A 24,267-nucleotide genomic window follows, 5' to 3' on the forward strand; every position below is an offset into this window, starting at 1 on the left:
ATTTCATTCCAAGTGTTAATTTGGTGTATGTTCTTTATCTCTTTGCCTTTTCTTCTGTTTCTAGCTTATGGAAAAGTATTTCTTGTGAGGAAAATCAGTGGTCACGATACCGGAAAGCTTTTTGCCATGAAGGTGCTGAAGAAGGCAACAATAGTTCAAAAAGCAAAGACTGCAGAGCACACCAGGACAGAGCGTCAAGTATTGGAACACATTCGACAATCACCTTTCCTTGTCACATTACATTATGCTTTTCAGACAGATACAAAACTCCATCTTATTTTAGGTAACATCACAAATAGATTTTACTTTTTTAAACTTGCCAGTTCTCGTCATGTTCTTCTCCTGAAGGTGTTTTCTTATTTATGGACCATGGAGATGGTTAATAAATCCTGGGCTTGTCAGCGAAGCCCACTAAATGAAAATGTATTGGATAAAAAAAGATGCGATTTTACTAATGTCGCTGGTATCTCACCCAGTTGATTGTTACTTAAGAGGAGTCTTTAGTAAATGTTTGCAAACAATTAAATCACCCTGTTTGAGATCTCACCCAACATCCACATTTCCAGAAGAGGTTGTTATGTGGATGACAGCAGTGGGAACTCTGCCCATTTCTCACATCCCCATTGAAGTGGGGCCAAATACAAAATTGAGGCAAATGGTCTTGTCTATATTCCTCCAATTGAACACTGATTATAGGCCAATCCTGAAATTTCCTGACCTATGTGGCTTTATTATTTGCTGTATAAACTCACTTAATGAATGATTGACTGACTGAGTTTATCTTTCAGGATCACAGTACACCATGATCTAGTTTTAATGTTATTGCTATTCTAGTCACATGACCTCCAAAAATAGCGCAATCTTACAAAGTCTGACTGCATTTACTTTCCTTGTGAAACAGTGACACGCCAGAGTGCAGAGGTTAGTTTATCATGATAATTCATAATGTAGGTGATATTTTTTAAAAAACGGGATCCATTTATATAGTGACTGTACATACATTTACTTCCTTATGCCACCAATGTGATATTCGTGACTTTTCCTTCTCCATAATGACATTGTTTTCTGGCATTTGATTTAACTTGATGTTATTATTGATTTTTTTTAAATTGCCAGTTAAAGTACACTGTCATTTTATGAAGTTATGAATTAGAAGCAGACCATTAAGGCCCTCAGCCTGCTCTGCCATTTCATAAGATCATGTTTGATATTATTGTGGCCTCAATTCCACGTTTCCCTAAGCTCCAGTATCCTTTGAGTCCCTTGTTAATCAAGAATCTGCCTACCACTGCCTTAAAAAATACTCAATAACCCTGCCTCCAATCATTTCTGAGAAAGAGTCCAAAGTTTTATGACCTTCTAAGAAAAAGAAAACTCCTCCTCTTCTGCTCCTTTTAGGAATCCCCCTAGTTGTAGTTTTTCTCATGAAGGAAACTACCTTTCAGCATCTTGTCAAGTGCCATCAGACTCTTTATATGTATTAATAAAATCACAGCTCATTGTTCTGAACTCCAGTTGGTACACCCTGTTCACTCTTTCTTCATAAGATAACCTCCTTCCCATCCCATGTATCAGTTAAGTGAACTTTTTCTGAAATTTATTTACATTTGCATCCTTCCTCCAAATGTGGCATCCCCAAAATTTTATACAACTATAGTGAAGCTTCTTTACTTTTATGTTCCATTCTCCTTGGAAAGGCAAACATTCAGTTGCAGCCATTGATTAGTAAGGCAACAGTATATTCATATACAAGGGCACCAAGGTTACTTTGTGTCTGAGTTGTGAAGATTGTCTGTACTTAAATGAATATTGGTTTTCTATTCTTTTTGCCAAAATGGACAAGTTTGCATTTACTCACATTATACTTCGCCTACCAAATATTTACTCACTCACTTAACTTGTAGCACTTTGCAGATTTCTTATGCCCTTTTCACAACTTACTTTCCTACCTAATCTTGTATTATCAAGCAAATTTAGGAATCATGCCTTTTGTCACTTCATACATGTAACCAACTGAAGCCCTGATTCTTATTATTCAGTACTCATCACATTCTACCAGGCAGAAGTTCATCATTTATATATAAGTTCTGTTTTCTATTATCCAAGCAATTCTGTCTCAATGCTCGTATGTTATCTCTTACTCCATGAGCTCTTGTTTTGTGTAATAACTTTTTAATGTGACACATACTCAAATGCCTCTGAAATTGTAAATACAGTACATGCACTATTTCTCCTTTGCTTTTTACTTCCTCAATGAGCTGTAATAAACCAGTCAAATATAATTTCCTTTTCTCAAAATCATGTTAAGTATACATTTGTTGCATTCAAATTTCTAAGTGCCTTTTTGTAATCTTGTTTAACCTAATGGTGTCTAGCATTCTCCTGATGAAAGATGTTCGGCTAACTTGTTTATATTTCTCTGATTTGTGCCCCTCATTTCTTAAATACAGGAGTCACATTTACTGTCTTCCAGTCTGATTGACTTTTCTGGAATCGAGAGAATTTTGGAACATTAAAATCAATATGGCCACTTCTTTTAACGCCCTAGGCTGAAGCTCATCAGGGTTAGAGGACCTGTCAGATTTTATTAAAACAATTGCAATTATGAGGGAAAAGATGTTGAGTAAATTGTTCTGAGTTCCTTGTTCCCTTTCACATGTTGATTCAGTTATTTCTGGAATATTAGTTGTGTTCTCTACAATGAAAACAGGCATACAACATCTGTTCAATTCACTTGCCATTTCCCAATTTTCCATTATTAATTCCCCAAACACTCTCTGTAAGACCAACACTCACTTTACTTACTGTCTCTTTTCACACCTATAAAACTCTTCCTTTTATATTTCTAGATAGGCCTCTTTCATAACCTAATTTTACCTTATTAATCTTTTATTACTGCTTTGCTGTTCTTGTGTTTAATCTTTATGGAATTATATAACTTATTATTCCAGTTTGATGCGATTTTTGATGTCCATCATTAGTCACAGACATGAATCCTTCCTTTAGAATCTTTTTCATTGCAATTTATATTTTCTGAGTATCCTGAAATATCTGCCTCTCTCCTGCTCCTTTATCTACAGACCTATTTCCGAACCTAACCAGTACATTTACTGTTAGGAATTAGTCTCATAATTGACTTATTTGCCTTTATTTTTTCTTATCTTGACCCAAACTTTTACATCCTGATCAACAGAACTAAAGTTATCTCTCCATGTTGTACCAATATAATCCTTAATTAATAGAATGACCCCTCTACCTTTGCTTAGCTACTGGTTCTTTCAAAATGTGTTTTAACTATGAACTTTCAGGTTCTGGTCTTTCCCTTCTTATTGCCATATCTTTGTGATGGCTATTGTGAAATGTTTAGCCAGTGCTGCTATCAACTATACCTGTATGCATACTTAAATGAGGTGACAAGCAATTGTACATGGAAGTCTTGTTGTCAATCTGTTTATCAATTTTCAGACTTGTGCATCTTTCTTGGAACTTCAACTCATCCTAAACCTTATAAATAATTAGTAAAAGGTAGGTTAGATCTGGAGAAAGTGCTTCGATTTGTGCAGGATTCAGAGGCTAGGTGTTTCTAATATAAGACAGTTACTAATAACACTTCTTGGATCCATGATGTAGAATTTATGATCTAAAGGGACACTGGTAACTTTTGTAAGGAAATTTGAGTTTCCAGTTATCAACTGAAAGAGATTTCACCTTAAAAATTCAAAAGAACTAATTCTGATTTATATGTTTTTTAACGCATATTTTGCAAACCTAAACATCTTAACTGACTATTCCCTTTTCTTAATTCCACCCAAGATTTCCCCAATGCTTCTATAGAATCCACTGCTGATCTCCTCTAGGTTAATCAGTCGTGTCTGACAATTCTGATTCTGTAGGTATTTGGAATTTTTATTTAAGTATGGGTTCCACTCTCTATTTCTGCTTATTGTTTGTGATCCCAGAGAATTAAATCATAAGGTTCCACAATTTTGAACAGACAAATTAAACGTTGTTGTACTGTTTGAATTCTGTAGCATAATCTACAATATATATATCCACAATTAACATGAGGCAAGTATGGATTACGAGGCAAGGTATTGCTGAGTACCCAATAAAGAAGATCAAATAGTAGAATTGATTAATTTATTGTTGTCGCATGTACTGAGATATAGTGAAAAGTGTTGTTTTGCATGTTATACAGGCAGATTGTACCATACAAAGTGCACCTGTAACAGAACAGAGTGGAGAGTATAGTGTTACAGATACAAGAAGGTGCAGAGAAAGATCAGAATTAATATTTCACAGGTCCATTTGAAAGTTTGATAACAATGGAGAAGGAACTGTTCTTGAATCTGTTCATATATATTCAAACTTAAATCTTCTCATCGACAGAAGAGGTTGGAAGAGAGTAGAACTGGGGTGGAAAGGAGTAACATGAATTTCTCAGCAAAACTCCAGACATCGGTGACACAGTGGGTCACTATATCTCACCAAAACGTTGTCTCTTTTTTTGACGGATTCTAATTCTTCACTTTCAAAGTTCTACCTAGCTTAGAAATTTCCTGCAAAGTCACTCCATCACAGGCTACTCAATAACTGGTGTTGTCCTGGTAAATCATTCTCTTTCCCTGAATTGAATTGAATTGAATTAAATTTATTATCACATGTACCGAAGCACAGTGAAAAGCTTTGTCTTGCGAGCAACACAGGCAGATCACAGAGTTAAGTGGCATAGATAAGTAAATAATACGTTAACAATGTCAAAAACAAAACACAAATACAGGCGAATGTTAAGAGTTTGTGAGTCCATTCAGTATTCTGTGAGGCCATTCAGTATTCTAACAACAATAGGGTAGGAAATGTTTTGAAACCAGCTGGTGCGTGTGTTCAGGCTTCTGTATCCTCTCCCCGATGGTAGAGGTATCTTCTGTATCTTCTCCCCAATGCCTCTTGAAACAGGCAGTGACAGTGGCCTGCTGCAGGGAGAGATTGAAGATGTCCGAGAAGACCTTTGCGCATGCTCTGAGTACACGGCCTGGTACTCTGTCTGGTCCCATCGCTTTCCTTGGATTCACACAGAGGAAAACTGATCTGACCTCTAATGCAATGACTGTTGGAATAGGTTAGTCAGGACTTGTCAGAATAGGTGTTACCTCTCTATCGATATTCTGCTCAAAGTGAGCATAAAAGGCATTGAGACAATCTGGGAGGGATGTGTCATCGTTTGCTATCTTGTACTGTCTCATTTTAGAACCTGTGATGTCATTCAGTCCTTGCCATAGTCGCCGGGTGTCTGTCTGGGTCTCTAGTTTGGATCGGTATTGGTCCTTTGCTGTCTTAATGGCTCTGCGAAGGTCATACTTGGATTCCTGATATTTGAGTCGGTCTCCTAATCTGAAGGCCTTATCCCTGGTTTTTAGCAGGTTCTGTCTGCTCTGATTCATCCAGGGTTTCCTGTTGGGGGACACCCGGATTGACTTCCTTGGTATAAGGTCCTTCACACACTTGCTGATAATGTCTGTGACGGTGGTGGCATTCTCATCCAAGGTACCTGCGGACATGGCCCATCAGCTGATTCCAGACAACACTGGAGTTGATCCTCTGCCTCCTCTGACCAGCACTGGACCTGTATCCATGAGTGGTAAAATACAGCACACCCAGTGCTTCCTCAACCTTTGTTTGTGGTGGTATGAACACAGCAGTTAGTACAGCAGCAATAAAATCTCATGGTAGATAGAAGGGGCCATATTTGATGGTGAGAAATTCAAGGTTTTGGGAGCAATGGCTGCCCAGGGGTTGCAATGTCCTTGCACCACAAGTTGTTGATTAAAAAGCAAATGCCTCCACCCTTTGTCTTATCTGAGGACGCTTTACTGTCCATGCGATGGATAGAACAACCATCCACCTGAAATGCGCAATTGGGAATGGATGGGTTGAGCCAGGTTTCTGTGAAGCAGAGTGCGTAGAGTCCCGCAGTTCACGCTGGAAGCTGAGCCGTGATCTGCGTTCGTCCATCTTGTTCTCCAGAGATTGTACATTTGCTAGGAATAAGACAATAGACAATAGGTGCAGGAGTAGGCCATTCTGCCCTTCGAGCCTGCACCACCATTCAATATGATCATGGCTGATCATCCTTAATCAGTATCCTTATCTCCATAACCCTTGATTCCACTATCCTTGAGAGCTCTATCCAACTCTTTCTTAAATGAATCTAGAGACTGGGCCTCCACTGCCCTCTGGGGCAGAGCACTCCACACAGGCACCACTCTCTGGGTGAAGAAGTTTCTCCTCATCTCTGTCCGAAATGGTCTACCCTGTATTTTTAAGCTGTGTCCTCTGGTTCGGCACTCACCCATCAGCGGAAACATATTTCCTGCCTCCAGAGTGTCCAATCCTTTAATAATGTTATATGTCTCAATCAGATCCCCTCTCAGTCTTCTAAACTGAGGGGTATATACAAGCCCAGTCGCTCCAGTCTTTCAGTGTAAGGTAATCCCACCATTCCAGGAATTGACCTCGTGAACCTACGCTGCACTCCCTCAATAGTCAGAATGTCTTTCCTCAAATTTGGAGAGCAGAACTGTACACAGTACTCCAGGTGTGGTCTCACCAGGGCCCTGTACAGCTGCAGAAGAATCTCTTTGCTTCTATACTCAATCCCTCTTGTTATGAAGGCCAGCATGCTATTAGCCTTCTTCACAACCTGCTGTACCTGCACGCTTACCTTCATTGACTGGTGTACAAGAACACCCAGATCTCTCTGTACTGCCCCTTTACCTAAATTGATTCCATTGAGGTAGTAATCTGCCTTCCTGTTCTTGCCACCAAAATGGATAACCATACATTTATCCACATTAAACTGCATCTGCCATGCATCTGACCACTAAGCTAAGAAGGGAGTCTTGAAATTACGTAGTTTTAGTCTTACTAGCAGGCTGGCATACTTACCTCGCTTCCACGCAGGTTTCTTACATTTGATTGGTCAGGGGGTCTGTTGGAGTGGAGTGTGACTGCTTCCAGTTAAGTGATCCTTCCTAGGACACAGTGGAGCAGGTAGATTCCAGATTAGTATATTTTTGGAGAGGGTCTACTTAGGACCCAGTGGAGCAGGTAATTTACTGTTTCGTTTTGTTTTAGTGGAGGGAGTTTGCTTAGGACCCAATGGAGAAGTTTCTGGTTTCAGTTTCTGCTGATTTGTTGCTCCAGGTCCAGCCACGTTTTTTGCAAAGGTGTTTGGACTGCTCTCCAGGTACGTTCTGAGAGATTTCATGTCAGGCAGGGGTCTTATGGGGTCAGGAGCATTTTGTGTCAGTTCTCCTTCCTGGGGCAGGTCTCTCAGGTCCTTCCATTTTCCGCAGGCCCCAAGCCTGGTGCTTGCCTAGGCTGCCTCTGGCTGGCCTGGCCTTCCAGGGTGGTCGGATGGGTCGTGGGCAACATGTGGTCTACTGTCTTCATCCAGTAAGCTGGCTTTCAGTATTGGAGGAGCTTCAAACCTTGAGATTGCATTCAAACATCTACTCTGGCACAATTCAAATTCTTTTGCAGTGAACCATCAAGCACTATTTGTGGGTTTCTTTGACTTCCAATATGTCTTGTATGCATAGTACTCACTGTACGTTAGTTTCCTTCAACCCCACTCTCAGCTGCTAACATAGAGCCACCTTCCTTCCACCACTTGACTGCTGTTTTTTGTGATCTTTCTGCAATCTATCCACAGCTGCTATAACTGGAATGTCCCAGATAGAGATTTCAATTAATTTTATTCACATGTGGGCATAGATATTTCTGGCTGCCCAGCATTTATTACGCATCCGTAGTTGTCCTTGAGAAGGTGGTAGTGAGCTGCCTTCTTGAACTGCTACTGTCCATGTGTTAAATCCATGTTAATTCCTTTGATCTGAAAAATGAATGTGTACTTCAGAATCTTTCCTTGTTTAGTCCCTCTTCGCTTTCAAAGTTTGTTTCATCTGAGATCCATGCGAATAATTTAAAACCTGTCTGAAAACAATTGTATCCGTGTTGTCTTTTCTTGTTGTTTTCACACTTGTAGCTCTGACTTTGTCTGTGCACATGGATAGATGTTTGATGTGTAAATACTGTAAGTGATCTAGCAACTTCTGAATCCCAGTATTTCTATTATTTTCCATTTAGCTTTCGGGAAATGAAATTTGTAGAAGTTGTGTTCCTACAAAATATGAGTTGTGAACTTAAACATTTTCACATCAGAAAGAATTCAGGAGAAATGCCTTTTCTGAGTGATTGGAATGTAGAATTTGCTACTTCATAGATACAGGGAAATTTAGAAAATATCAGGAGGCTATTTGTCTCATGAAGCCTGCTTTGCCAGTCAATATGATCATTGGAGTAGCAAATTCAACTCCATGCTCACCTTCTATTTGTATACCCCTTAATACCTTTAGTCTACAGAAATCTATTTCTTACTTAAATATATTTAGTGTCTATGCCTCCATCACCTTATGTGGTAGCGAATTGCATAGGTTCACCACCCTAATGTCAGTCCTAAATGGTCTCCCATACTCTGAGATTGTTACTCTAAGTTTTGGACCTCTCCCCAGATAGGAAGTGTCATCCCTGAATCCAGTCTATGCATCCCTGTCATAATTTTATACCATCTCCATGAGGTTTCTTCTCATTTTTCTGAACTCCAATGACCACAGGCCTAGATGAACCAATCTCTGTTTATATGACAATCCCACCATTTCATGAATCACTGTGATAAACTTTTGCTGCATTCTCTCTATGATAAGTGTATCTTTGCTTGGGTAAGGAGAACAAAATTAATCCAAGAAATGTGATACCATCCAGGACAAAGAGCCCATTTGAATGGCTCAACATCCTCAAACTTTCACTCTCTTCACCACTGATGCCTAGTAGCAGGAATGTGTACATCTACAGGATACACTGCAGAAATTCCCAAAGGTTCCTTCAACAGCACCTTTCAAACCCACAATCACTATCACCTAGAAAGACAAAGGCAGCAGACACATGGGAATATCATTTCTGGCAACTTTCCCTCCAAGCCACTTACTTGGAAATATATTGCTGTTCTTTCAGTGTTGTTGGGTCAAAATCTTGGATCTCATTCCGTAATAGCATTGTAACTCTACTTACACCGAATGGATTGCAGCAGTTCAAGAAGGAACCTCACCACAACATTTCTGAGACCAACTAGGGATGAGCAATAAAGACCTAGCCAGTGACTCCCACAACCCATATATGAATAAGAAAAAGATGTAGTCTCACGAAGCCCAGTGCAACTGCAGCAAGACATCTTTGGTCCTATATTCAAATCCCCTTGTAATGTAGGTCAGCATATAAGTGGCCTTTCATGAGTATTTGAAACAAATTGCTTATATACATGTAAGAGAAGAAAAAGTAGAGGTATGCTGACAGCATAAGATAATGTAAATGAAGTAAGGTAAAGAGGAGGCATGCATGGAGTATAATTGCCAGCTTCACTAAATGGCCTAATTGTATCCTATAAATTCTAGAAAATAATCTTTGTTTCCAGTAAATTGAGGTATTCTTCTTAGTTTTGTGAGAGCAAAAGTAGACACGATATTTTAGAAAAAGAATTTAGATTTTCTGAGTGCAGCAGATGTTGCTTAAATTCCAGTCATTGTTTTAGCTTTGAATATTATGAATCAAGTGGCAATTAAGTCAACATACAATAATTGGAGTCGTTATTAGATTTCCATTTAAGATTTTTCTAAAGTGTGAATCATTATACGTTCTTTGACTTTATATGTTTTAGGTAAACTAAAGTAATTTCCTGTTGGAAAATTTTGTTTGGGTAAATGTAAAACTTGCATTTCCCCTTCCCACCCCTCAGCTACCTTCAGAAGTAGACGATCTCTGCGAATGTATGTGTGACCAATGCTGTAAAAGGTTGTAAAAGGTATTTCTGTTTCTGTATCAAGTGCAAAGTCTAAATAGTGTAATTTAAAGACATATCAGTAGATATTATACATACTTTCTTCAGTATTTAGCTGACATGTTTTCAGGCTTGAAAAGTCAAAATTTGATAGACTTTTAAACAGAATTAAATCAAGAACTGTGGGAAGTTCATGTTTAAATTTGCATTTTAAGTGGGTAGATGCATTTCTGCCAGTAATGACTGATGTGGGAGAAATGCAGATGCACTTATAATAGTTGTTTTACATGTATCAAAGAAAGTGGTAATTGTTTTATAAAGTTAGGAGTGCGATCAATGGCCAGTAATTCGTTCTTAATCTCTGGAAACTGAAGCCTGTGCTGGGAAGAGAAGAGGGCATATATCATGGATAAAGAAGTGGCCGCGAGAACCTCTGTTTTACTTGTGGGGATTTATTACTCACTCCCTCTTGGCTCAAAACTCTTCATTTGAAGCAACTCTTCATTCAAACATGGAATAAGATCATTTGAAATTTGAACTCAACTTCTACTACCAGAATCAACTGGTAAGCAGCTTTGAAACTATTCTTATATTGCTGAAAATACTGTAAATACTGCTCATTCAAAAGGTAAAGAAAACCATTGTTAGGTGATACTAGATCTGAGATCTCGATTAATCCTAAAATCAAGATTACCACCAGTCACCTGGCAGTAGTCTGAACTCATTTGTTCACTAGTGAGGATCTTCAGAATTTAATGTTGGTTTGCAAAGATGCATGGCTGAAATGTCCTATAGGTCTGTAACCCAGAATTTGTGCATAGCTATATCTACTCTGATTTCACCATGTAAGGACAATGGACCTGCCATGTCAAAAGCAAGGGCTGCTACATCGGAAGTGAAAAGGATGAAAAGGGCAGGGTGTGATAAGAGGAAAACACTCAAAAGCAAATGTGTACTAGGCCCCTTGCTATCAGCCATTACTCCAGGTCAGAAGTTAAATCTGTCCCCTCCTACAGGACATTCTAATGGTGGAAAAGGGAACCATTCTAATCCGATGTTTTCATCTTTCCACAGGTCATTAACAAATTCAGATGCTCTTGATGAATGACATGGCACGGGTGGAAGTGAAGGACTGGCAGTAGCTTCCAGAGCGTTCAGAGAATACAGACCATGGCTTTGTTGTGCAATTGTCTCAATTTCATCTGCAGATGAAAAGGAGATTGAAAGTCAAATCTGCACTTTTACTCACTTTTCTGTCTCTCAAGAGAGGGAGAGAATTGCTCTGTCTATACCTTCGCTCCAAGGCCAAGTGACTTGGTTCTCCACAGGCTGCGCCAGCATGGACACATTTCACTGGTCTTAGCTGGCTGGGTGAGCTCTGCAGCCTCAGAATCTAGTTTTAAGAAACAGGGGTTCTCTGAAGAACTGGTGAATGTTGTTGCCTTGTCAAAGAGATTGGCTACAACAGATCAGTGAGCATATGGAGTGTGATTAAATGATGGCAGTGCTGAAGAGATGCTTACTGATGTACATGAGGAATACTCAAATAGTAACATGGAGTTTCTGTGTGAAGCCTCCACTCAAAACATGTTGCACAGGGCATATTACGAGTTACAAAAGCCAGTGCAACAACTGGTGCCTGCACTGAGAATATTTAGCAAATCAGTTGGCATCGGAGAGCAAGGGAATAGTTGGGACTTCAACCTTGATGAAAGCTCTGATTTCTGCTCTTGATGCTTTGAATGCCATACTGTAACATGCTAACAATCATAGCTTCCAGTTTCTTGCTGACACCCAACATAATCTGAGAACAGCCAACAAATTAGAGTTGAAGATCAAAACACTGGAAGGGTGGCAGGTGTGGTCCATGAACCAGTTATGCTGTCCTTGTGGATGAAGGTATCTCATTAAGATCTGACCTGCCAGCAGGAAATACGGAACCACCTATGGATAAGTGGCTACACAAGGCAATATCCTTTCCATTACTGTCTCAACCAGTAACAGCATTGTTCTATGAGTCATCTCCAAGGGCAAACCATAGGATAACAGCTGATCAGCTCATCTTGCTCCCCTTTTTCCACTTCTGAACTTAGTGGGACAAGTAACACAATATCCTGATTTGGAAATGTATTGCTATACCTTCACCATCACATGGTCAAAATTTTGGAATTCCCTTATTTACAGCATTGTGGATATATCTTCAGTCTAAGGACTACAGAGATAAAACAAGGGCTCACCATCACCTTCTTGAGAGCAACAAACAACAGCTTAACCTATAATGCCAACTTGTCATGCATGAATGGGGTAAATAAAAGGAATAGTTAACTGGAGGGCTCATCAATGTGCCAGGGTAAAGGGTGGGGAAAGGTGGATGGCAGCAGAATCGATTGCCAGTTTTCACTGTCTTTTTACTATTTTCTGCAGTGATTGCAATGAGGTCAACCAGGTAGACCTCATAGAATATGAATTCCCTGATGGGGGTGTTAATGTGGTCCAGTCAGCGAGCCCTGATTGACATGTAAGAATAAGTGCCAGACATCCTGTTCACTCTGAGAGCTGACTCTGAGGGAGCTGGATCAGTGTCAGGTACTCTCCATGTATAAATAAAGGGTGACCTGGTAGTGGGATACCAGCCTCTGTGGAATTATTTCAGTGCTGACAAGAAAACATTGCACCCCTGAAGAAATTTGCTTGCAATAGTATTCTTGGAGTTGGGGGTAAGCATTTCTGTCACCATGCTGATATTTGTGAAACTTGACATCTTCAATCCTCCCATTGAAGACTGAGCCAAGTGTGTGGAAAGAGTGTGCTATTCTTTCTATGGAAATAACATTGAGGCAGATGAAAAGCAACGAGTAATTCTCCTGACAACTTGTGGACCCGCAGTTTTTTTGATTATTCGGAGCTGGTTACTATTTTTACTTGGTCTGGCCTATATGTGACTCCAGGTCTACAGTAATATGTTTGGCTTTTAACTGCCCTCTGTGTAATTAGGGGTGGGCAATAAATGCTGGCCTAGCCAGCAACGCCCTCATCCTATGAATGAATGAAAAAAAAGCCTAACTTTCTAAGACATCAGATAATAAAACCTTTCAACTGTTCACAGATTTAGTTAAGGAATATTATGACCCCAAGTCTGCTCTAATCCTCAGATGCTATCAGTTTTACTCAGGCATTTCGAGAACCAGGGGAATCTGTGTCATGGTTTTTGACGAGGTTACGTTGACTGGCAGAGGCATGTGACTTTGGTTTAACCCTCAATGAGATGCTGGTAGACTATTTGGTATGTGGGATTAAAGATGTTACCATGCAAAGGTGCCTATTAGTTGAAGGCCAACTGGCTTTATTATTGGAAAGTGTGGCAAGCAGAACATATGAAGCAGTGTATTCCAGTGGAAGTGGACACTGTTGCCAGTCCATCTAAGCTTGGGAGACATCACTTGAGTGATGGCAATTGCATAGCTTCACTCAGAACATATCCTGAACAAAGGGACTTGAGGTCAGCCCACTGCAAAACCCCAAAACAAAGCCAAGCCTGGGCCAAACGATTAATATTTTCTTTGGGATCCGGACCAGCAAGCCATTGTGGTTGCTGCCAGTGTACAGACTCAAGACAGCAAAAAGATCCCACTGAACCTAAATTGATAAGAGAAATCATAGGCCAATATCCAAGAGGGTGCACACCCTGGAAAGCCCACATACATGTGGTTTGGAGCAGTTAAATTGCTTAGCAACATCCAAATCAAAATAAATGTTTTGTTAAATGGTCACTCAGTTCTAATGGAGGTCAGTACTAGCATGGCAGTTTCAGTAATTGAAGAACCATTCTTTCACGAAATTCATTCTGCACTCCAACCATTAAGTTTGTACAAGCCCTTGACTAGACTGAAAACCTAAACCAGGGAACCTTTACAGATCAAGGGTACACCTTCGGTTCCGGTCTCTCATGAGAAGCAGCTGGTTCAGTTCCCACTGATTGTGGTAAAAGGCTCCGGCCCAAGCTTGATGAGGTGAAATTGGTTGAGAAAGACACAACATTTTTTGTTTAGAAAATGGCTGCCTGAGTGAAGTCTTAAATATCCAGATGTTTTTCAGGAAGTTCTATGGACTACCAAAGGAGCCAAAGTCACCTTGCATATTGATTAAGAAGCAATAGCACGATTGTGCAAGGCCCACCCAGTGCCATTTACTTTACGAGGAAAACCAGAAGGTCAGAAAGCGAAGGAGTCATCAAACCAGTCCAGTTTGTGGAATAGGCAGCATCAGTCAAACCGAATGTGAAGGCCGATGGGTTGGTTTGCCTTTGTTGGAATTTTAAACAGTAAACTGTTTTTCACAGCTAAATAAATACCCAAAACTTCACACATGCAAAGCTTGCAGCGGGATGTTGTCTTTCATGAAGCTGGATATGAGCCATGCGTACTTGCAATTGTGGTTAGATGAGGATTACTAAGGGTAGTATGAGCTCATAGGTGGCACAATGGAGAGGAATTCCCAATAGTGTAAGCATCCAGGCTTTGGGTAATGCAGAGCTTAAATATGCTCATTTGGGGAAGGAAGGTTTGATGGTCATATTTGAAGACTGGAATTCTGTCAATACCTTTACAGATGTAAGTGTGTAATAATAATATAACAAACCCCTGCTAGGTCTACTTAAAGATGGCAAGTTAATGCCGCCCATAGCTTCAGTCGAAATTTGGTGGTGGGCTCTAATACAAAGTGCACATGATTACAAGTTGCAACACCGTCCAGAAGGCCATGTAGCAAATGCTGATGCATTAAACTGCCTCCTGTTGATAAATACACCACCTCTGGAACTGGCTGAAATGGTTTTAAGTTTTCTGGACGCCCTTCCAGTCACAGTTGACAATATCGGACTTTGGACGTAGAAGGATCTGGTCCTGGCAAAACTGAAATAACTGGTGGTGATGGGTAATACCAAAGGGCCGTCACAAGCAGAATTGAAAGCTTTTTGGACCCGGAGAGAGCAGATCACAGAAGAGGAGGCACATTATTATGATAGGGAGCAAGAGTGATAGTCTCAAGCAAAGATTGCTGCCAGATACTTACTGAACTCCATCAGGGTCATCCAGGGGTTTCCAAAATGATGATGTTAATAAGAAGTTAAGTCTAGTGGCCGTGATTGGATGCATTGCATTATTGGGGCAGTGCCCAGAGGAATTCCAGCCAGCAGCTGCCAATTATTTATGGGAATGGCTGAGTAAATCCTGGACTCTGTTACACATCGACTATGCAGGTCCTTTTATGGGTTCAATGTTCTTAGTCATTGTAGTCACCCACTCAAAGTGCTTGGACGCACAAAGAGTTCATTTGTCAAACACTGGGATAACGATAGAAAAATTGTGCGTATCTTTTGCAGTGCACGGACTAGCAGAATTGTTGGTCATGGATAATGGGCTCTCATTTATCAGCAGGGAGTTTGAGTATTGCCTAAAGTCAAATGGTATTCATCATTGAAGGATAACTGCATACCATCCGTCATCCAGTGCAGAAACTGCATTCCAAATGTTGAAGACAGGCTTAAAGAAATGGCCTACAGCTTCACTGGATTCCAAACTGTCCCAGTTCCTATCTGATTATAGGACCAGGCCTCATGCAACTACAGGGGTAGCTCCCATAGAGTTACTAATGGGGAGAAGATTCCATACTAGGTTAAATTTGATCTTCCCACTTGGCTTTGAGGGTGAAATAACATCAGGAATGCCAATGCAGGACACAAGACTCCTAGGGATGAAGTTTGGTGTCAGGAATGTGGGATTGGCCTTGCAAGGGTAAGAAGCATGGTCAACACGAGGTCAGGTCCAGTAACGTATAAAGTTGGGTAGGTGTGCTGGTCTGAACAAGCACATGGACCATGTGAAAGCTGCAAAATCACAAACCGTATGGGAACACAATGTGCCCAGCTGTTAGACAGCATTTCCAACTGTTCAGAATCTGTGGGATTTCCTTGTCTGTCAAGCATTAAAGACACCTCACAATCTGAGATGGGCACGAATGTTGCCATGTCGATGCCTTTTCTGCCTGAAGAAGAGAATGAATTTCTTTTGAGACTCTCTGGATGCAAGATGAGAACCACTGTGCATTACATGCTGCCCATTTCAGAGGCAGAGTTGGAGGAACCTGACCCGGTGCTAAAACACCCCAGAGGAGCTCCAAAAAAAGAACCAGTCTGTGTCCTCGGATTCAGGATGAGATGTAGTGATTGTAATCAGGTGGATCTCAGAGAATGTGTATCTGGTCCAATCAGGGAACCCTGGCTGACAGAGAAGAACAGGACTGTCAGACATCCTGTTTACTCTGAGAGCTGGTTCTGAGGGACTTGGATCAGTGTCAAGGACTTTCCATGTGTAAATAAAGGGTGACGTCGTGACAGGATATTGACATGTGTGGAGTTATTCCTCTTCTCTTTCTCACTTCTTTTGTCACAGTGGGGAGAGGTAGCCTTGCTAGAATATTGTAACTTCCACTTTGCTGACTGGCTTCTTTGTTGGCTGCCTTGATTCTGAATTTTATTGCTGCAAAGTAAATTTAGCAAATTTTGATTATAGTTCTTTAATTTTTTTTAAAATAAACTATTTAATCCAGGTTCACAATGCTGATTAATGTTCAATAAAAAATTATCATTATAAAATAGTAAAAGTTTCCATGAATTTAAATTGCTGTAATACATTGTAGTGAAACTATACCTTTCAAGGTCCACTTAAGATTTTATTGGGGTTTCTGTAAGCATCTGCTCAAATGTCTAAGAGTTTAACTTTTTCAGGCAATGTTTGTATGAGATTATATTATTTTCAAGTTAACTTTACTATTTCTATAAAAACTTTTTTTATATAATAAAGTCTTTGAAGTCAAATATTTGTCTTTTCCTCCTTGCAACCTCTGTAGAGACACTCATTTAATAATGCATGTACCACAAGCTGTTATCTCATTGCTTCACCTACTTGAGGACATATGTGCAACAATTCCACATCCTTTAACTATTGACCCATAGTCCAGGGTCATCTGCTTTCGTTGGCTCATTCCTGCCATCGACCAATACATCCCTGTATGCCAAACTTCAGGCATTCTATAAAAGTACAGTTCTGCAAGGTTGTTTAGAGGGAATCCTTCAATCTATCCACGAAACCTGGAGCAGCTGCATAGCATGCAATACACACTATTCTTTTGTATCTCTCCTTAGCTTTTATCTTGTGGGACACCAGAAATTGTCACAGTCACAGCTTCAAAGGGGCATCTTTGTTGTGGAAAATCCAACAGTCCAATACCTCTTATTCTGGAGAATGCACTCGACAACAGAATTAACCACAGTAAAAACATCACAACAGCATTCTCCAGATGTCCTTCACCCCAAAAAAACCCCACAGGATTCACATGCAAGTTGTACAGTGGGGGAGTACAGATAATCTAAACAGTTAAAGTGTTAGCTTAGAGTTGGTTGTGTTGGGGTATCTTGTAATGTGATGTGCCTCCATTATTCATAACCCTGCCCCTATCTCCTGAACATGGGAAATGGCCAGCAGTCCTAGAGAAATCTAATGCTTCCCACTTTTCCTTTGCACTGAGCACATTAAATTTATTTGCGTTCTTCAGCTCTGTGGAAAAGATCTTGAATGTGGAGTCTAATTGCATTTTGACTACTTTTGGACTTTCACTGGTATTGCACAACTGCCCTGTGAATGTCTGCAGTGGTCCAGACCTGTAAAGGATTGAAGGTCATGGTCATCTCGTGTCAATGGTTAATGCTTTGTTGAGTGTTGATCAGTTTTAAATCATTGAGGATCCAGTCTCTAACTCAGCAAGCATCCACTATCACATGATGCATTCTTCGATCTCTTGAATGTCATTGAAGAATTTTGAATTTTCTGGGTTGCAGATTTTTCGAGTGCTTAGCTCTTTCATTTTTCTGTTTTCCTGTCTCTTGTTTTCTTCACGTTTTTCTCCTTCACCTCCTTGATACCTAATTTTTAAAAACCTTTTGGTGTGATGAATGTAACTAGCTTGACCAGCACTATTTTGTGCATCCTTAATTGCCCTTGAGAATGTGGTGGTGAGTTGCTTTCTTGAGCTACTGGGTGTGGGGACTCAGATTACTGTTTAGAAGGGAGTTTCAAGATTTTGACCCAGCAACTATTAATGGACAGTGATTAATTCCAAATCAAGATGCTGTCTAAGTTGGAGGGGCACTTACAGATGTGATGCTGACCATGTCCTGCTGGTGAAAAAAGTGATAAATTTGAAAGGTGCTATCGAAAGAGTCTTGATCACTTGCTGTGGTCCCTTCTCAGCTGTGTCAGTGTCATAAACTAACATCCATATTTTACCACCAGTTTTTATAGTATTCATTAAGGGATGGATGTTGGTCAGGTACCGGGGGAGTGTAGCAACTCTACACTTTTTGAAAACTCTAATAAAATTTTGTATGTCTGTAATGGAGCAGTGTAGCAATAGTGAGGGAAGGCATTGAGCAGTTATGCCAAGAACTCCACTAGAAGGTGGTGATAATGAGGGAAGGCACCAAGCAGGGCAGTTGGATAAATTGTATAGGGACTTCTAGCAGCAGGTGGTGAAGGTGAAGAAGGGCACTGGGCAAGGCAACTGCAGCAGTAGGATCAACCCTCCCTGGAGAAAATGCAGTCTTTGTGAGGAAGGAGGCCCCTTGGTGAGAAGGATCGAGAGTGTGGTGCTGGAAAAGCACAGCAGATCAGACAGCATCCAAGGAGCAGTAAAATCAACATTTCGTGCAAAAGCCCTTCATCAGGAATGTGGCTGGAAGCCTCGGGGGGTGGAGAGATACTTGGTGAGAAGGATCAGACAATCAAAGAATTTGCTGAACCAGATGTAAACCACAGGCTTAATTCCATGTAAATACTGATTTACATAGTTAAACTTAATTTTCTTCTATATTTATAAGAACCTGATGCCGATGGAATAAAGCACCTCTGCTTCATGAAGTTTGGACCATCAGTCTGTTTATAATTCCTGTCACACGTCCAACTGAACAGGCACCTGGGACCTTGGTTTAATGTCTCATCCAAAAAAATGACAGATCCACCATTGTAACATTATGTACTGCACTGGGGTCCTTGCTTGGTTTTGATGTGCTCATGCACTGGAGTGGGACTTGAACCATCCCATATGGTTTATGGAAAAGAGTCCTGCCAATTTATCTACAGCTGACAAATCTTATAGATGGTTACAATGCTACTGCATTGACAGTGGAGAGATTGAATGTTGATCATTGGTTCCACTTCCTCAAGGTTTGCACCTGGGACTCACCATGATGCCTGTATCCTGAGAGCTCTTTTGTTTTGCTGCATGTGAGGATCCAGGTGTCACAAAAGGATGATTACTGGAGGACACGGACTAACTTTGCAACGTGAGCTCTCTCTCTTTCTCTGTCTCACATGCACACTCACACATAACCCAAAATAATGATGATGCGATCGCTTGATTGAGGCTAAGTGTCAACATAATACAGCTCATTCTTTGACTAGAGACACTGTGGACAGAGTGTGCTCTGTCCACCCGGAGCACACAATGTGAGAATGTGATTAATGCTGACAAACTGGGATCATGGGCAATTTTCCAAAGAGTGTGATGAGGACATTGAGCAGGAGAAACATCATGTTTTGCGTGATAAAGCACAGCTGCTTTGATCACTACAAGCCAGGCAGGACTTAATTGAATAAAACTGAAAGAATGCGGATACTGTAAATCCGAAACGAAAACAGAAATTGTTGGAAAAGCTCAGCAGCTCTGGCAGCATCTTTGGAGGGAAATCAGAGTTATTATTTCAGATCTGGTAACCATTTCTCAGAACTGTTCTGAGTCAACGGATCTGAAATGGTAACTCTGATTTCTGTTCACAGATGTTGCCAAATCTGCTGAGCTTTTCCAGCAACTTCTGTTTGCGTCCACTGTATGAGATCTGGGTGCACTGATCAATCATTGACTGTAAAATTGTTGGTGTTTGACATACAAGCAGTTGTAATCCAAGTGACAAATGTAGCTTATGTTTGTTTGCTTTCTGTGCATTTTTGGTCTTTGTAAATTAGAAATGAATGTTTTGAAGTGATTGAAGAGTTTCTTGTATGTAAAGGTCCCACATTGACTTAAGTTATTGGTTTGCACTGGGCAAAGGGAAGCTGTGACTTAGAGAGAAATGGTTGTTATGAAAAAAAAGGGTCATTACAAGTACAAAGGATCAAGGGATCATGGCAGTATCATAATTATGCACACAACTTCTGCTCAATTTTCTACAATCTTTTTTGCTGCATGTTTACTCAACATTGGGCCACAGGTGTGCTGAGTACAAGTACACAGGACATTCCTAAACCAAAAAAAGCCTCAATTGCACAGACGTAACAGCTAATTGTTATCAAATACAATCAGTAGTGAAATTTGCCTTGAAATATGCATGTGTAGTCTTAAGAGAACAACAACATAACATCAGAGATGTATGGTTATGGGAAAGGAACAAGCCAGTAAAAGATATTTGTACAGGTGACAAAAAAAAATTGGTCAAAGAGGTGCAGGAAGAGAATGCCAGAGTGTCAGACTTAGGCAGATACGGATGTGGAGATAATGGATGCACAAGTAATCTTCCAAAATTCTCGAGATTCTGTTGCTGCCCCATCAGATTGAAACACTGCAAATGCAACTGTTGTATTCAACAGGTGGACAGAAGAACACTGTTGGAAAAAAAAAATATTTTATTAGGAATAATAATGAAGCAGGATATTTAGAAATTCATAATGCAATAATGCAAGAGTCAATGTGGTTTTACAAAAAGAAAATTATGTTTGATAAATTTCTTAAAATTCTTTAAGGATGTATTGAGCAGCCCAGATAAAGGTGAATTGAAAGATATTTGATAAGATGCCATACCAAAGGTTACTAAAACATCAAAGCTCATGGTATTGATATTGATATATTAACATAGATGGTTGGTTGCTGGATAGGAAAGAAAATTGGGGTAAATGGATCATTTGCAGGATGGGAAACTGTAATTAGTGGAGTGCCAGTGGAGATATTGGCATTCATTATAAAGAGAATGGAGTATTAAAATGGGAAATTCTTCCTACCATTGTATAAGACATTGATGAGGCCAAGGAGAGAGATACTTACATTGGGGACTGAGAAGGTCTTATGAGGAAACACTGAGGATGTTGAGCCTATACTTATTGCAGCTAAGAAGAATGACAGCTGGTCTTACTGACACAACACAGAAGTTTGTCAGGGGACTTGACAGGATAGATGCTGTTTATATATTTCCCTTCACTGTAGATTCTAGATCTTGGGCGTAATGTTTAAAAATTAGGGGTTAGTCATTTAAACTGAAGGAGAACATGAATTTCTTCACCCGGAGGGCTATGAATTAATCTCTTCCAGTTGGTGATTTCACCCCTTTCAGAGATAAGGGCCAGCAGCTGTTCAGTCCCGGTATTACTACCAGGAGCAGTGGCCATTGTTTGAATGTCCCCCCCAGGCAGTGTAAATATCCCATGAAGTAGGTTACACAACCCATGTACATGGAGTTGGATTTGCTGAGATAATTCTGGGAGGTCTAGCAATTGGATTGCTCGTGAGGACAGGAAATTCTGAGGGATACCAGAGTAGTTGTCTGTTGGCCAAAAAGCACCTGATCAGGACACCTCCTTCACTAGGACCACAGGGATCCCACCTGGCAAATTATTCTATTGCCCTTGGTATTTTGTCAGTGATGATGGAAAAAAGCCCTTAATTAGCCACTTCAGGTGAACTCAGGATGGGAGGGCATATGTTACCAATTCCCTTCACATCCACTTTTCCCCCCAGAAGATGCCAGAAAATCTCAGTCACATTATGCTTACCATCCCAGAGGCCAGAGAAAAGATTGAGGCCCCTGCTCACTTGTTAATTGTGACCATTACATAAACTTGAATATCTAGGAAGATTACTTGTGGTATGTCAACTGGACAATTCCGTATATGTATGGAAAGATTAAAAGGTTGAGTGTAGTACAGCAATTTACATATAGTTACTCTAATCAGGGATCTGTGTGGCTGTTTTGTCAACCTACAAAATAAAAATCTACAGTGCTCATTGCTATGAAATATTTGTTAGCTGCAGAGTTCAAGAACAAATGCAAATATTCAGATCATAACTGGCTGATCTAGACACTCCTATTGATTAGTAGACAGCTGTTAGAAAATAATTGCCATCTTGCATTAGTTAGGGATTTGTAGGTCTGTTGGAGGTCTATTCTCAGTGTTAACTAAAATGTTAGTGAGGCATAATGTTGGGGCTCCTATCTCTCGCTCAGATGGGTTTCAAAATCAGAAGGAACTTAAGCATCTGTCTTAAGAATATGCTATATTACCAGAATTAAAATTTTGTCTCACTATTTAGGTGGATGTCAAGACACTGTTCAGATAATATTTTTCTATTTGTTCTAGCCAACAATCAACAACACTGACTGATAATTCTTTTACAAAAAGTATTTAGTAGGCATTGAAACTCTTTGGACCATCATGAGTATGAGAAAGATGATATAAAAAATGTAAGCTTTTCTTTAATGGTATCTGTGAGTGGTTGATTGTCACAGCAAGTGTTGACGTGGTTCATGGCAGCAAAGGATCAAGCTTTCTTTAGTTTGTTTCTCAGGCAAATGTTGAGATACCCAAATCAGTGAATTTGTTTTTCCTCACCATCGTTCCATAATCCAAATGTGCAAGTCCCCATTTGATTGATGTCTTCATTTATAGATGTTCAAATTGAGGTCCTCAGATCTGAAAGAGCTCTGTAAAGATCTCTTCAGTGCATTGGGAATCAGGTTTTCTGGAACAATGTTTTACTTTTAGGTTAGCCTACTTTGTGTTTTATGTATTAGAATAATGTACTCTCAGTAGTGTTAGTATTTTCAGGAAATTACTAGGAATCTGTTAATATTCTCAGCAAGCAACTATATAAAATAATTTTAAAATCAATATCCAATAAAATAGAACAGGAAAAGCAGGACTAACAAAACACAGTGAGAAATGAAAGGTTTTGTGAGTGAATAAGAATATCTATGAGGCATTTATTCCATGTGATGTTTATCAATAAGTTTAAAATATTCATTAATATAACAAAGATTTATTGCTGTGTTAAATTATTGAAAATAAGAGATGTAATCATTAGGTTTAATTTGCTATGTTTAACTTTAAAAGCTAAAGTGTTACAGTTTTGGGTTTGTTTTGGAAACTTTCCTTAAGATTGTTAGAAATGGTTTCACAATAATTCCTGTAACAAGAATATAAGCCAGCAGTAGTACAGACTCAATAGCCACCAATAGTAAATGTTCTGTTGAAGAAGATGGAAGACTGATTAGTTGATCTGTATAGTGAAATGGACGGAGCAACAAGATCAATTTTCAATAAAATGCAAAGTCCCAGCATCACCTGCTTTTAATGAAGTGCAACATCTTTCTATTTTTGATCTGAAATTGATCTTATACTTCAATTAGTTGCTGTCCTGTGACTCACTACTTTGTCAAATCATGATATTGGGACTGCTCAGTCTAATATTACAGCTGAAGCTGACATTATAAATAAAAATAAGATTGGGTCAAAGCATTTGCTAGTCCAAAAGCTGATGTACACGCTAGCTCTGCATATTAGCAGAAAGCTTTCATTCTTGACTTGGCTGTGGTATATTACAAAATAAATAAATATCCTGGAGATGACATTTTTTCTCTAACTAATAGAATGAAAAAAAATTGTTAACAATGTGCAATTATAGATAACTAGGTTTAAAAATGTAAAGCCTAGGATACACCAAACAAAACTGTTAAGGTTTGTCTATGTGTTGTAGCTTAGATCACTAGACTCTACTGTGGTAGGACCTTCCAATGTTTCTTAGAATTAAATGAACCATGATACATAGAAACCCCTTTATTTAGAATTTTGTAGGACAGTACAGTGAGCATGCTTCAATATTAAATTCATTATAGAAGTCATCCTCTCATTGTTACTTCTGTATAACTAATCAATGCCTGCTTTTCTTTAAAACAATATTTCTGGACACGAAATGGCCATGTTTCATGATGAAGGCATCAAAACCCTCATTAAACAGGTTTCAATGAGTACCTCAAACTATAAGGACTGAGTGTCAAAGCTAAATGACTTCTTGGTAACTGTTTTCTGTCAGACCTACCATTTGCATCTGATTTCTTTATGGATTCAAACCATTCCGCTGTTTCGAGGAAGAAAACAAATGACATTGTTTTTGGGAACATTACCAGAGGAACAAGAGAAATATTGAATCAATGCATTTACCTGATCCAATTTCAAAAGGGTATTATCAAACAGAATCAATCATTCAAACAAAAAGGA

The 24,267-nt window shown here is 39.6% G+C and overlaps 1 protein-coding gene across 4 annotated transcripts in view; it reads left to right on the plus strand.

Annotated features, from left to right (window-relative positions):
- The window catches only part of rps6ka5 (ribosomal protein S6 kinase, polypeptide 5), a 252,857-nt gene that overhangs the window by 117,764 nt on the left and 110,826 nt on the right, over positions 1-24,267 (plus strand). For 3 of the 4 annotated variants that reach the window (XM_072568072.1, XM_072568073.1, XM_072568074.1), the window contains exon 3: positions 65-283. The exons of the other annotated variant lie outside the window; for it this stretch is intronic. In XM_072568072.1, the coding sequence (XP_072424173.1) occupies positions 65-283 (219 nt within the window). The remainder of the gene's footprint in view (positions 1-64; positions 284-24,267) is intronic. 4 annotated transcript variants of the gene reach the window in all.

The sequence above is a fragment of the Chiloscyllium punctatum genome, chromosome 4 (genome assembly GCF_047496795.1).
Source record: "Chiloscyllium punctatum isolate Juve2018m chromosome 4, sChiPun1.3, whole genome shotgun sequence".
Taxonomy (NCBI): Eukaryota; Metazoa; Chordata; class Chondrichthyes; order Orectolobiformes; family Hemiscylliidae; genus Chiloscyllium; species Chiloscyllium punctatum.